The sequence below is a fragment of the Pituophis catenifer genome, unplaced genomic scaffold (assembly GCF_029215685.1).
Source record: "Pituophis catenifer annectens isolate HBS135680 unplaced genomic scaffold, rPitCat1.0.hap2 SCAF_7, whole genome shotgun sequence".
NCBI lineage: Eukaryota > Metazoa > Chordata > Lepidosauria > Squamata > Colubridae > Pituophis > Pituophis catenifer.
This window is the reverse complement of record NW_027256887.1, coordinates 19,360,595-19,376,342: the sequence shown is the minus strand read 5'-3', so window position 1 is coordinate 19,376,342 and position 15,748 is coordinate 19,360,595. Positions and strand designations below refer to the sequence as shown.

Below are 15,748 nucleotides of genomic sequence, written 5' to 3'. Positions count from 1 at the left end.
TTTAATTCTGAAGTTTGTTTTGGTACAAAGTCATAGCAATATTTGTATATTTTTTTAAAAAAATTAGACAGCAAATGTTGGAATGTACACATGTTCTTCCAAATCATTCCCAGGTTTTTAACCCTATAGGCTAGAGTTCCCCACCCATTCTGGCTTTGCAGACTGGCCCGGGGCGGGAGGTGGGGGAAAGGGGATAGTTCCATGCGAGTGGTGGGCAAGCGTGCACATGCAGTTCCATCTGCATGAGCACTGGGCACGCACATGCACATGCTTGCCCACTGCTTGTGCAAGTGAGGTTGCACACGCACACGTGCTTGCCGCTTCTGTGACCCAGTTCTGAATGGCTCAAGGCCTGGGAGTGGGCTGTGGCCCGGGGATTGGGGACCCCTGCTGTGGGCAATGTAAGGCTCCATGTTGTGACTGGCACGCATCATGATATTTTCAGTACAAATTACTTATGAAATAAATGTATGGGTATGTACATTTACATACCCATCTATGTATGTACAAGTATCTAGTATGAACAGGAAGAGATGTTACTGTCTGGATTTTAGGTGAATACTTGGAAAGGATAATTACATGTAGATCTTATGGAATTATGATATTTCAGATTTTTCTACAGCTAATTTCTCTTCACCCTTAGGCCAAAATTAGATCTGAAGATTGAATTAGTACCTTGTCCATGACTGAGAACTTTGAAAGTTTCTGTGTTTATACAACACTTTGAGTTACAAATCAACCAGCCACATTCTAGCTGCAGGCAGTTTTTTTTTTCCTCCCCTTCTTTACAAGTGGATTGCTACACATCAGGAATTCAGCTGCCCTTCTCCACGCAATTTGTATTACATTTGGCCATGGCTCAGATTACCAAAGTCTTGATTAATGTTTACAATATGTTTTCCTGGTTAACCAAAGTTTTAAAGCGTTAATGGACCAAAGGAATAGTCACTTACAAAATTCTCTCTCATCTGTGGATAGAAGCAATCTAGGAAGAGGAGTGTGTGCAATGGGTGTGTGTATGTGTGTTCATGGTGTGTGCATGATTGTAGGTTAGCTATGGCAATCTTTAGGTTTGCTCCATGGTATACCAAAAACAGACCCCCAGAGGGTCTTTTGACTGATACGTACAAATTGACAGAACTTCTGTCAAGCCTTCAAAGCCCTAAGGTTTCAAATCTTGCCAGTGGTAGGAAGACACCATCGGATACCACTGAGATAACATTTCTGTACTGTTCTGACCTAGGCTTCCTTAGAAAGCATGAATCAAAGTCTTAATACCGGTAAAACCCCTTTTATTAACATGACTGTGAATTCCGTTCATTCACAGTCAACAAGGCTTTGGCAAACAGTCTTTCAGAGGAATGTTTATCAACCCCCACCTTATCTCACTTGGAACGCTGCCAGAGAACCAATTTCCAAATGCAGGGTAAGGCTAAACTTGGCACCGGGTCTATTAGAGTCACGAACAGAACTTTCCAATCTTGAAACGAGATGAACTAATTGCTTCCTGGAAAAGCCCACATCCCATTCACTCCTCTTTTATGTCCTATGGAAGGTGCCAATCATCTCCAAGGTGTGGCCTTACTCCCGAGTCTACCCTGCTTTCTTAATTGTTCTTGTCTTCTGGCAGCTCTGCGCATGTGTACACTGGGAACGGGCTCCAGCTGGTCCTCTGCCTCGCTGCTGTCTAACTCCCTCTCTGCCTCCGATGCAGAGCCCTCGTCCGAGCTTTCCCTAGCCCCCAGGACTGGCCCACGTTCTTCCTCAACCTCCTCACTGTCTGACTCTGCTGCCAGCTGTGCTGGCCACCGGCAGGCCACAGCATGTACATTTTGTAAATCCCACAGCAGAGATCTACCATATCACCATCATCACCCAATATTAAGAACTTTTTTTGGCCTCTTATAATCCCTGCATTGGGTGGAACAAAGGCTTATACTACATTTAAAAGTGTTGAAAACCAAGGAATAAACAGGAAAGTTAAATGACTCCACTACTGCCCCAAAAAGTACAGATACTTTTTGACAGCTAGCCTGAACATAACAATATTTGGCTACTAACCCAGCCCTTTTTTTGTAAAACAAAAGTGAAGCTTTTGTTGGAAGATTAGTGTGGATAATTTCCAGATCGCGTTTGTACCCAGGATGCTCCCAATCTCAACATTCAGGTCAAATCAAGATCAGAGCAAGCACATATGCCACTCAAAATAGTTAGTAAAAATATAACATGGTGTTTATTAAACATCAGCAAATATCAAAACAATTAGCTAGCCTAATAAGGTAAGAAGCAGACAAATGCAGGGGATGGGTGATGGAGTGTGACATGAACAATAGAATCTCTATCATCTGTGCCAGTCTGTTATCTGATATTTCTATACAGAACTTTCCAGAACTATTGGAAACAATATAATATTGGACAATTTCTAATAAAGAGTGACCTTTGCTTATTCCTTGTACACTGCCTTTAAAGGCCCTTTGATAGTGAGATTGGTGGTCTCTAAATTCAACCGATAAATAAATCCCAGTCATAACATTTTTATGTGTAGAATAGCAGCAGAATGAGATGGAAAGTAGGAGACCAGATGATCTCATCCTCTATTTGGCACCGTGAAGAAATACTTTGGTGAAGAACAACGATGGATCTAACAGTTTTGCTCTACTGGACAGTTCTCTTTAACCCAGGTGTCTCCAACCTTGGCAACTTTGAGACTTGTGGACTTCAACTCCCAGAATTCCTCAGCCAGCTTTGCTTTGCTGGCTGAGGAATTCTGGGAGTTGAAGTCCACAAGTCCTAAAGTTGCCAAAGTTGGAGACCCCTGTTTTAACCTATCTCTTTCCTTTTTCTCTCTTTTCTGTAATTTCTTCTTGAAAAAGAAAAGGGTAAATGCAGTATTATACCAATTAGTTCTTTGGAGGTTACAGCAACTACTTGTCAAAAGATCCACTCACATCGGTGAATAATCTGCTTTATTAGAAGATTAGTTTAAGTTTTGAATTTTGAAATGTAATAAACCTAGAATAGAAGCAATTACTGTTACTAGTTTGAATAATGCTTAAGAGGACTCTGGAGGATGGAGAGAGCACTAAACAACTTATTAACAGTTCTGAAAAAATGAGAAGTAGAGGTGACTGGTGCACTGAAGCACTTAGATGGCATCTCCACTGTTGCGCCATCTGTTTTTCTGGCTTCAAATGCAAATTTACTTTACACCAATGCACCTCTTGAATCTTCTTTCCACAAGGAATTGAAGAAATGAAAAGTTAAATCATGTATGGGGCTGTAGGAAGTTAGCACCTATCCCTTTCCTAGAAGAATGAAATATTTTAGGAAATATTAAAAAGGCAGAATATTATATTTCCCTGGTTGAGAAATGGAGAAACATGTTTTAAAGACAAAGCAGCTCCTACATTCCTGCCTCCCCACTTGTCAATGGACCATCATCTGCAACACAATAGGACTCATGTAGCAACAGAAACTCACCACATGGCACCTGGGAAGATTACATCAGCCAGAAAGGCTAGCTAAAACCCCCACTCCCTGGGAGTCTGACAACCAATCAGGATACTCTTTCAGGGCCCCAGGAAGTTCAAAGCCAGAGAGGGCATAAAACCCGGGGGACTCGCAGCATCTCTGTCCTTTTCTGTTCAGGAACTCAAACCATGTGATCCTGTCCACCATTAAACCATCTTTCAAAGCAGTCTCCATGTTTCCAGTGTGTTTTTCCCCACTTGGAGCTGAACCCAGAAGGGTATTTCTTCTAACAGGGCCATGTCACTCTTTACCCTGTGGGCAGGAATAAACCATTTTGGCAAGCTCACAAATTCAGATAAGTAATATTTAATGAAGAAACTTGAGAGCCGCAAGCAAAGAATTTCAACAAGTGTTGTAATTTAAGAGGCTCTATGTGTTGAAACAGTGTTCAAACCCTCATGGGGTTCTTTCTTACTATGCTTGGTCCCTTCTTTTGAGTGAGTTGGCTTTTATTTTTGTAACTGTTAGATTGGATACGAGGCTGTTCCTTGCTGGCTGTCAGAAAACTAATTTTCTCAGCCACTTGCCTGTCTTAAGTTAGTTTAGGTAGAAGAGAAGAACCAAATAGTTGGGTTGCTGGACTAAAATATACTATGGCAACACTAAACTGTAATAGTAGATTGAAATAGTTCACTAGTAATTGAAATAGTGTTTACAACTAAATTAGAGAGCTCCCTGGGCAGAAATGTGTATAAGGTGAAGAAACCATATTATTTATTTATTTATTTAGTCACATTTCTATGCCGCCCAACTCCCAAGGGACTCTGGGCGGCTTACAACAAAGAAAAATGATATGAGGAAGATGTTTCTCTTTGATTTGGTTATAGCAGGCATTGCATTAGCAGTAGACTTTTTAGGTAATAGTTGGAGGCCAACCCTGTTGTTACAGGATCTGTTTTTTTGTAGTTCAATGAACCAATGAATGTCTGAAATCTTGAAATGCCTCAAGGCAAAACTAGATAATTGGGGAAGTTGTGTGACATACAATATACTACAGTGGTGTCGGCTAATTTGCAAGTATATGCATATATGCAAATTCAGCCCCTGTGGTTAATTTGTCTTGGACAAAACAGTAAATTTATTTACTCAATCATGATTTGGTTAAGCAATATTTGCATATTTTGGGAATGCAGTTCTTAGAAAGTTCATCTTCTCTATCAACCCTTTCATACATCTCCTAAATTCTATTAGGTTGCTAAGCATAGCTTACGAAATACATGTAATTGAAAGATTACTAAATGCTTGTCTCCTGCCTCAAATTCCATTCTGAGGTCTCTTAAATTTATAATTAGATTATGGGTCTCTGTCCCAATGCTCTCTGGATAAAATATTTGAGATGTCCATTTCTATTCGGGAACTGAAGTTTCTGCTTTGCCTCTGAGGCAGACACAACCTCACCCTAACCTGACTCATAAGAATTTTTGTTCATTTAGAATTGATGGGGAAAATAATTGTTTACAATATCTTAAAACTACTTGGGAGAAAAGGGGAAACACAAACATAAAGCAAATCACATTAAAAAGGGAACAAAAATGCAAGTGGGAGGAATCAAGTCCATAATATCTTTTTTTCACGTTCACTTACAAACTGTGGCATATTATCAACAGCCTGAGATAAGCTCTAGGCATCAACTTACATAAAATAGAATGAAATAGTTCCAGTTAGACATCTGTTACTTGTTATATCTTAACAAAGGTTCTTGCACAATTATATCTGTCCTTGTAAGGATCAATAGATAATTATGTAAAGATTGAACAAGAGAAAATATTTACATAGCGGCTTCAGTAAACAAAACAACATCGTTTTAAAATTAAAGCTGTTAAATTCAGAAAAATATGTTATAGTTTCCAGTAACAACTGAACTTCCCTATGACTCATCTTCAGTGTTGATTTCTCCTTTCTACTAAAAGGAGGAGTTCTTTTCAAAGGTAATGGGGTGGGTGGGTGGGACTATTACACTATTTAAATGCCTTGTCAGAGTAAAACAGCTGTTTCTTTAGGACAGTCACCATAATAAAAACCAGAAAAGAAAGTAACTTAAAAAAAAAAGCTCAACAATCCCAAAGATGAAGTTTATGTGGCAGATTTTTGCAATATTTTATGGCGCATATGGCTATCAGCTCATTCCCAGGATTAAAGAATGTGGAGTCACTTGTTCACAGGTATGTTACAATTTGATTTATATCTGCAGTCTCTAAATAGCATCATCCTTTCTCCATTATCTGATTCACTGAGGAACATGTGTATTTGCTACAGTTGTGTGTCCATAGAGAAAGATGTCAATCTTTTAGGCGCAATCTTTTTCTAAAATATGGTATAAATCTGTGTAGTGCTAGGATTCAGAAAAAACTCATGGTTACATTTGCAGAGAATTAATAGATTTGTTATTTTGCATATTGGGACTGGTAATTCTTGAAAATATATTGATTAGATCATTATTACCATAAAATATCAGTGATATTTCTAGATTCTGCATCTATATATGATATGATAAATCAGAAAAATGCAGCACATTGTCATGTCACCATGCCATTAAACTTTGATTAATATTAAATCATTAATACTTATGTTTTAATTTCTAAAATGAATGAAAATATCTTGATTCAAGTCAAAATATAAAGTTGTATATTAAAGTATGTTTACATTGTAATTTGAATATGTAATACTTAGATTTGGTCTTTCTGGGCACCAATTGTTTTTTTTTTAAAAAAAAATACATTATTTCTATTGCACTTTTAGCTTGCAATATCTTGAGAATGGTGGTTTTCTAAATTAACTCCACTTGAGGGCAGCCTTGCAGATGGTCTGAGTTAGAAGTCAAAATTGTGAAACGCTAACGGATGCTTGAAAAACTGAGTTATGAACCACAAAATGTTAGAATGTGTTTGCTAGCAGAATGTCTGAAGTATAATTGGAAATCCAACATTGGTGAGGATTTTTTCCTGAGAGCAGAAATGCTTCAATTTACCCAGAAAGAAGGGAACAAGCCCACCCTATTTTTTCTCAGGACAGACAGAGTTAGTAGCTCTGTAGGCTAATTATTTGGTATTATTTTTAGAGAAGGAAGGCTAACCTCCTTGGGTTATTTAAATAATTGGCATAAATTAATTTCTGCCTGTTTAAAAAAAACACCCATGAGAATTATCATTGATGCATACTATAATACTTTTTGAAGAAATGATTTGTAAGGTACGATGTTGAGGCACACCCACCCACTTTCTGACTTTGGTATCTTGTTATTTGAGAAGTTATCACCCGAAGGTGACCAACACACTTCACCAATTTTGTGTTGAATGGGCCTTAGGGAAAGCAATGATGGATTGACCAGTTGGTGCTGATCCACATTTGCAATTTATGTACTGCTGTAGGTGATTCAGATGAATGTTGTGCCACCACCTTGGATTTAGAGACTAAAAGGTGCTTTGGAGTATTTCAGGGCACGTACTCGTAGTATCTGTCACAGCTCCTTAAACTAAATGTATTTGGAATGTACAGCAGCTGTGAAAGGCAGCTGTGTGATCCCAAGAACAGGCAGAGATGCTTTAAGGCAGAGGTCTTCAAAACTATGCTGGCTGGAGAATTCTGGAAGTTGAAGTCCACAAGTCTTAAAGCTGCCAAGTTTGAAGATCTCTGCTTTAAGGAGTAACAAGGAGCTATGCCTGTGCTCCAAAGGACCTTTTGCTTTTAAATCTGAAGTGCTGCCTAGTCCTCACACAGGTGTTTGTTAATGAATTGTTTCACGTGGCTGAGCAAACCCAAATGCACTTACCTGTACTCAGATCTTGGAATAGGACTGGGGAAGCCCGATTCTGAGTCTACCTCAGCCATGGAAGTTCATTTTCTCCTGTGACCAACCTATTTTTCAAATGTCATGGGGGTGGGGTGGTGCGAAAAAGAAAGACTTCTGGAACTTGAGGAACTTCTGTCAAGTTCCAGAAGAAAATCTGGGGATATAAATCTCAACAAATCCAAGAAATCCCTGCCTGAAGAACATGCACCTGACAAATTGTCCTCTTGCCTTCAAACATTCACAACAAAATAATGGTTTGATACCACAGGAATAGAATAGAATAACAGAGTTGGAAGGGACCTTGGAGGTCTTCTAGTCCAACCCCCTGCTTAGGCAGGAAACCCTAACCACTTCAGACAAATGATTATCTAACATCTTCTGAAAAACTTCCAGTGTTGGAGCATTCACAACTTCTGGGGAGGCAAGTTGTTCCACTGATTAACTGTTCTAACTGTCAGGAAATTTTTCCTTAGTTCTAAGTTGCTTCTCTCCTTGATTAGTTTCTACCCAGTGCTTCTTGTCCTACCCTCAGGTACTTTGGAGAATAGCTTGACTCCCTCTTCTTTGTGGCAACCCCTGAGATATTGGAAGACTGCTATCATGTCTCCCCTAGTCCTTCTTTTCATTAAAGTAGACATACCCAATTCCTGCAACCGTTCTTCATATGTTTTAGCCTCCGGTCTCCTAATCATCTTTGTTGCTCTTCTCTGCACTCTTTCTAGAGTTGTGCTCTTTCCTCCAACACTGCAGATACTTATTCAGATAGCCACAAGAATGTTTGGATGTGAGAGAGAAAGGGGGAAGAATTACAATGTCACCCCTGGTGATCTCATGCTACTCTTTTATGTGTGTTGAGAAACGAACGGTACCATTGATTTAAATCTACCTGAAAGGGTCTTTATAAATCTTTTGCCAATCTAGTCTCCCTTAAATGTTTTGAGACTTAACTCCCTAAATTGCCAATCACCTGGAAGATCCAAGTTGGGAAAGCTGCCACTGCACAAGATTGCACTGTTAATGAGCTACATTACCTAATGTTCTTTTTAAAGCAGAACCCTATAGGGAAATCCCCTGATTTGACTTGTATCCTGGTGCAGTTAATTTTGCAACTCGTGTCTGGTGAACTTCTGTGTGTGAAGAATGGATATTTTGCTACATTCTGATTCTTGAGAGGTGGGGGTGGGTATGTGCGATGCACCGAAAGTGATAAAACATTCATAGCATGGATTTCTTTTCCTTTACTTCCCATGATTAAAATACGTTTTCAAAGAAGGAAATAGCAATATTTTACATGGGATTTCCCTCCCGAAGGAAAGTTGATTAAAAAGCAGTTAATGAATCATGAGGGAGCTCTTTCCCAATCAGATGTGACTTCAGTTTTTCACCTTTGGTACAGTTCAGCTTAATGACCTGTGTGTTGTAACCTGTACAATTTGAGCAACTAGAAGAAAACAGCTTTAAAGTAAAAGTAAAGCCAGACTCAAAGATTTGCCTATAAACTGGACTGCATTGATTCATGTCACATCATCATTTTTGCTGATTTATTTTGAAAGAGGATTCAGATTAAGGTCACTTGCCAATCAGAACAAAAGCAAGAACTCAGTTAGCACTGACTCATCAGAACTGAACAAATCAGCCAATTGTTTTCCCAAAGAGAGCTGGGCAGGACAGAAAGGAAGCACTTATAAATGTGTTTTACTCCATTATGCTTAATGGATACTCATATAATCCCTCATGTAAATACTATTCTATAATACTTCAGCAAAGTCCCCATGTTTCATTGCCGCTTCTTCAGAAAATGCTATGGTCTGTAGAGTTCAATTCAAGTATTAAAAAGTCATACGAAGAAAGATCCCATTAGGATGGCAACTAAGCCACAATTGGTGCCGCACATGGGTTTATAGTGGATTGAAAGAAGATTTTTTTAACAAGTGCAATTTAATGGGAATTTTGAAATCCTTCCAGGGTCTGAAATGATTTCTTTAAAAAAAGGAAAATAAGGTAGTAGCAGTCATAAACCAAATGGTCCATTCGTTTGAGTAAAGCAGACTATTTCTTGATCCAACTGCAGGCCTCAGTTTAAAAATATGAAGAATGCCATTGACTTCAATCAAACAAGTTCACACATTGCATTTTTCTATTAAATGCTTGATGTCTAGATATATACTTATGCAGATAAGTTTGGGATGTAGCTTGTCTCCATGACGGTGCAAGTATAAGCAGATTTCTAGTGTACAAATTGCATTGTTTTTTCTGTCTTGTTGTGTGCCCTCACAAATACCCACTCTAAAGACTGCTAGTTCCCCATCAAGAATATACATCTCTATATTCATCTTTTCTCATCCAAATAATAAACATAATTCAATGGAGAGCTATTCCAGTAATGTGCAAGGATATTTACAAGGAAGGAGTCATTGTACCCATTTCTTGGTTTGATGTGGGACCAAAGCTTTACTGAATTTGGCCAGTCCAGCCAGAGGGGGTGACTACTCTAAATGAAAAAAGATTATGCCATTAGTGTATAAACTCAGAAAACACCGGTAGAGTTGGGGCAATTTGTCCTGTGGCCCCAGCTTCTGCTAGTTTGGATTACACATTAACTTTGTGCCCACAACCACAACTGTCATACAAATTACTCAGCAGAGTCACAAGAGCATTGTGTAAGCCAGGCAAAGAATTTCTGAAAATATTTTTCCAATACATTGGAAAAATGAACACATTTCAGATCCCATTTTTGCAGTTCTGAGATGGTTAAGTTCTTTTCAGAAAAAATATGAGATGAACCTCATTTTAGAAGATAGTAGGAAAATGACCGTTAAGGCATGGAATACTGCATTAAGCTGTTTAGTGTAGGCCTGGAGATCTTCCCAAGATCAGACAAGGTACAGCAAGTGGCCAAGCTCCAACAGCAAGTTTTTCTTTTACAGAAAGTAGAAGCAAATTAGGAAAGGTTCCTGTATAAAACAGAAGGCATTTTAATATCTATTCTCCACTTCAAGGCTGAAAATGTCAGTCCTTGCCTTCTGGAGATGTCATTGTGTCCCTGCTGGAAATCCCATCCCACATCTAGGTGAGATGGGAATAAAAAACCCTTGGATTAGGGCAGGGGTGAAATTCAATTTTTTTCCCTACTGGTTCTGTGGGCGTGGCTTGGTGGGCGTGGCAGGGGAAGGATTTTGCAAAATCTCCATTCCCACCCCACTCTGGGGCAGGGGTGAAATGCTTCCGGATCGGACCTGATCGCTTGATTCGGTAGCATTTTTTTCCTGTGGTTCGGCATTCCGGTAGCGATCGCCGCCTGGGTGTCGTTACTTCCTGTGTTTAACCAGTGCGGGCACTTCCGAACTGGTAAGGAAGGTAAGTAGATTTCACCCCTGCTCTGAGGCCAGCCAGAGGTGGTATTTGCCGGTTCTCCGAACTACTCAAAATTTCCACTACCGGTTCTGCAGAACCTGTTAGAATCTGCTGGATTTCACCCCGGATAAGGGTTGATTAAAATGTGTAAGAAAATTATCTTAGGGGCCTTTATCTACTTCTCTTTTGAAAACAGGTTACAAGATAACTAGGAAAAAAACAGTTACGCCTACATTCTGATTTATCTAGAGTTACAGAGGGAGAGAGAAAGAGAAGTGCCTATTTGACTGGTACAGTCATACAGAAATAAGAAAGGAAAGGAAACCTCCCTCCAGGCATTAATACATCTTCTGCTTAGTGGGATAGAGCTGATGATGAATCTGTCTAACATGAAAGAGAAACTATTTTGCTTTCTTGATCCTGTATATTGTTTCAAGTCCTACAAAAGATTAGTATTCTGTGCTGTCCTTACATGCCACATGCTCTTTGAATCATTCTGTCAATTTGGATCAGGACAAGATGTCCTCATGTGTTCTTTGTTCTTTTCTTAGAACAAAGTTGAGGAAATAGGATTGAAATCCATTCCGGACTTGTGAATTTTGTTTCCTCCTTTTTTGGTTTTACACACTGATGATTCCTTATTTTCTCACCAAGTTCCTTCTCATTCCAGACTGCAGTTTAAGAGTTTGTTCCATTTGTCTAGTCTCCCTACTTGTGGAACACTAGAGAGATTTTATTTTTAAAACATTTGTATGTAATAAGATATCCAACCATCAACAGCCATAATGACAAAGTGATATCAGCATTATTTTTATGGTTCATTGACCAGTCAGCGAAGCGCTTAGACTGGATTTGGCATTTTTATAAATAATATTATTAGGTTTTTATTCTGGCTTTTTAAAAATAACATGTTGGAAGAAAACTTCCCAATCATCTAAAACACTGATCTTGGGTATCTGACAAACATAAAACAGTAAGGAAAAAATGAATCCTTTTCTAAAGGCAAACTGTCTAATTTTGCATAGAAAATTGTATGCTACAATGTTATTGCAGATTTTATATTTATTTCTAATTATTTAATATTGCCTATTGCATTTTATCTCTTTTTTGGTTCTGTACAACCTTTTCATCTGTCACAGTAGATTGGGATAATTATTTTTCTTACCTATTTCCTGAATTATTTTTTAGGATTCTCAATTCTTTCTGTATGATTAGAAATCGCTAAATCATTTTAATGATCAAAAGAAAGGGAAAGGATGAAAACTAGCTGTTAAAAGTTATGATTTATATAACACCATTATATATGATTTATATAATTATCAATTTCTTCACCACTATGAAGAAATTGATAACTAAGAACACCATATACATAGATCTGCATAAAATATTCCATATGTGGGTGGTTTACACTCGGGGTGTCAAACTCACAGACTGCGGGCCAGATGCGTCAGGCACTGGACACGCCCACCAGGAAATGCTCCTGGTTCGGACCGGCTCGGGCGAGTATGTAGCGATGGCGGCAGGCAGTTCGGAGAACCGGTAGCAAAAATCCCTGCCCCCACCCTCCATGCCCAGCTGAGCCACGCAATCATCAGAGGCTTTTTTTCTTTTAAATGCCTCTGAGAGCCAAGCTCTGACGATCCAAGCTCTGACGATCCCAACTGAGTTGCCTGATCGGCAGAGGGTTTTTTTAAAAACCCTCTGATGATCAGGCAACTCAACTGGGATCATTAGAGCCTTTTGAAAGCATTTTTTACATGGTTTTACATGTAAAAAATGGTTTTAAAAGTAAAAAAATATTGGCTGCCCCCACCCAGTCACATTACTCCCCACCAAGCCATGCCCACAGAACCGGTAGTAACAAATTTTAGATTTCACCACTGCGCACACCCCCATTTTAGTGAAGGGGGGGAAAAGTCATGATACATCATGTGACAACATGACGCTGCAAGTTTGACCCCCTTGATTTACACAGTTAAAATATTAATTAGAAATAAATAGATATCACAGTAATAGAGAAGATTACTACTGTTAACCCAACTGCATGTATATACAATCTATGATACTCAGGTGGAATTTATGGTCATCTTCTATATTGCTTGTTTTTTTAAAGAAAATTTGATTTTAGGTGGCACTGTTACATCTCCAGATTAAAAGCTACTCAAGCACCTGATTGTGCTTTCAGGAAAAGAAATGTTGAAGTTGAGATAACAATAAAATGTGACTCCCTGTCTGGATCTTAGGTCATAGGTTTATAAAAACACTTGGATTTGACTTATTCTTGGTAGTTGTAGTTCCAACTTGCTCAGGCCTAAGGCTGATATATATACAGGTCTTTGTGTGCAAATGAATGCTCAAAATGCAGCATTGTTGATAGCACTTTCACATCTACAATGCCACATTGGACACAATATTGTGAAACAAAGATTGACGTATACAGATTGTGAAAGGGTCCTAACTGACTATTGATTCTACTTGTTTTTATGAGTTGTACCTTGTAGCACATTCCTTTGCTTACTAGTTAAAGGCATAACATACTGTCTTTGGGGGAGCTTATTCTCTAAGTAAATTATGGCATGCCACCTTTCCATTCTCTTGGATAAAGGCAAAATGGCTTGGTCAGGAAGCTCTTGTATGGCTAATCTATTTTGGGGGTCATACAATGAAATAATAGGCTGTAGATAGTACACCTCCAAATAGGCTTCTGAGAACCATTGCTCTCTATTATACCATCTTTATAATATTGCGTCTTCAAAGGGATTTGGTTGCTTTAAGTGAGTAAAGCACTGGGCAAAACAGTTGACTTCCTTGGCTGCTCAGTGAACTAACCTAGTTGTCAAAGGGGAGGTCTAGCATACTTGCTGAATTAGATTGCTGGAGATAAACTGCATTGAGTTAGCATCTTTGAACTGCATGTCCTTCTAGAAATTGCATTGTTACCTCTTAAGCTGTATTACTGTACGACAGATGCTTTTCTTTGAAAAGGAAGCTATTATTCACATGCTGTATTTTCAAGGCTTTACAGACACCTTACTGTAAACGTTTTTCTTCACAACTTCCTTGTGTATTTTAGATATTGTTCATGCAGAAAGCTGTATTTCATCTTGTTTTCTTTTTAAGCTTCTTCCTGGTTTGCATGCTGGCCTTGGTTTTTCTTTAATTGCAGTTTCCCTAATATCTTTAAATTTGCTTCTGTGCGGCTTGACTTCATAATAAATTGAATTAAGTGACTGTTCCAAGTACAAACTGAACCTGTTTTTCATTCTGCAAAGGCTGCTGTGTAATCTATCTGGCCTAGCAATTTGTGGAAGAAATTTAGGATTAGGTTGTGGCAGAATCTCATGTGATAACCATGATGAGAGTAAACTGCAATGGGTGGATTTACATCTCATGTTATTCATAAATCACATCTGGGATTAAATCATGCTATGCTTAATCTTCTACCTGAAGACAATCTGTAAAGCTCAGGTCAATTTAACTTTCTGAAGAACTGCCCAATATATATTTTTTAATAATAATAATAATAATAATAATAATAATAATAATAATAATAATAATAATAATAATAATAATAATAATAATTTTATTTATATACCGCCCTCCTCCCGAAGGCCTCGGGGCAGTGTACAGCCAAAATTAAAAACATAAATATACAATATCATAGTTAAAATTAATTAAAATCATTAAATAGTTTTGGCCGAATTTTAAAACCCAAAGTTAAAACCCAATTTAAAATCATTCAATTAGACAGCCCCGCCTGTCAGAACAGTAGGGTCTTGAGGGCACAGCGAAAGACCCGGAGATCAGAGATGTTACGAATATCCGGGGGCAATTCATTCCAAAGGGCAGTTAAAAAGTATAAGTGATGCTTAAAGATCATACCTTAACTTTCTAATGTTATATTTACAGAACTTACATCATATTGGTTTGGTCTGCACATTGCATTAAATCAACATGCAGTTGGTTTACTTTAGCTTCATTCAGTGTGTGAATCAGTGATGAAATTCAATTTTTTTCCCTACCGATTCTGTGGGCGTGGCTTGGTGGGCATGGCAGGGGAAGGATATTGCAAAATCTTCATTCCCAGCCCGCTCTGGGGCCAGCCAGAGGTGGTATTTGCCGGTTCTCCGAACTATTCAAAATTTCTGGTACCGGTTCTCCAGAACCTGTTAGAACCTGCTGGATTTCACCCCTGGTGTGAATCCAGTCAATTGTAGCTTAGTAACAATCTGTAGTTAAAATTGGGGCAGTGCATAATGAGTAAAGCCTAGTGCATAATGAGTAAAGCCTAGTGAGTAAGTAAACTTATTGTTTTTATGATCCTCAAGGGTGGGGTACGAGCAGTAGTGAAATCCAAATTTTTTTACTATCGGTTCTGTGGGCATGGCTTGGTGGGTGTGGTGTGGCTTGGTGGGTGTGGCAGGGGAAGGATACTGCAAAATCTCCATTCCCACCCCACTCCAGGGGAAGGATACTGCAAAATCCCCATTCCCACCCCACTCTGGGGCCAGCCAGAGGTGGTGTTTGCTAGTTCTCTGAACTACTCAATGTTTCAGCTACTGGTTCTCCGAACTGCTCAAAATTTCTGCTACCGGTTTTCCAGAACCTGTTAGAACCTGCTGGATTTCACCCCTGGGTATGAGGTATGGAATTGTTTGGTAGTTCATCCTTTTAATATATTTTGGCAGTTTGAGTTTAAACACAGAAACTCAACTACCATGCACAATTTGCCTGTGATAAACTTAAAAGAGACTAGAAATAGTATTTTGTTAGTGACTGCCCAGTTTAGCAACTATCTGAAGTTATGTCACTGCTGCAACTGACTTCCATATCACAACAGATGCCACCAGCTCATATAAATCTGATTGAACAATTTAAATAGTGGGTCAAATATGAGCCAGCAGTGTGCTGCAGCTACCAAAAAAGCCAATACAATTCCAAGAAGGATAGAATCAAGATCATGTGAAGTATTAATACCACTATTGCATCTAGGTTTGGTTGCCATGATATAAAATGATGTTGGGACTCTAGAATGAGTGCAGAGACGAGCAAAAAAAAAATGATTAGGGTATT

The 15,748-nt window shown here is 38.7% G+C and overlaps 1 protein-coding gene across 1 annotated transcript in view; it reads left to right on the top strand.

Annotated features, from left to right (window-relative positions):
- Positions 1 to 5,597: 5,597 nt before the first annotated feature.
- IL17REL (interleukin 17 receptor E like) overlaps positions 5,598 to 15,748 on the top strand; it is a 59,450-nt gene continuing 49,299 nt past the window's right edge. The window contains exon 1 of the mRNA XM_070947736.1: positions 5,598 to 5,693. Coding sequence (XP_070803837.1) covers positions 5,598 to 5,693 — 96 coding nt within the window. The remainder of the gene's footprint in view (positions 5,694 to 15,748) is intronic.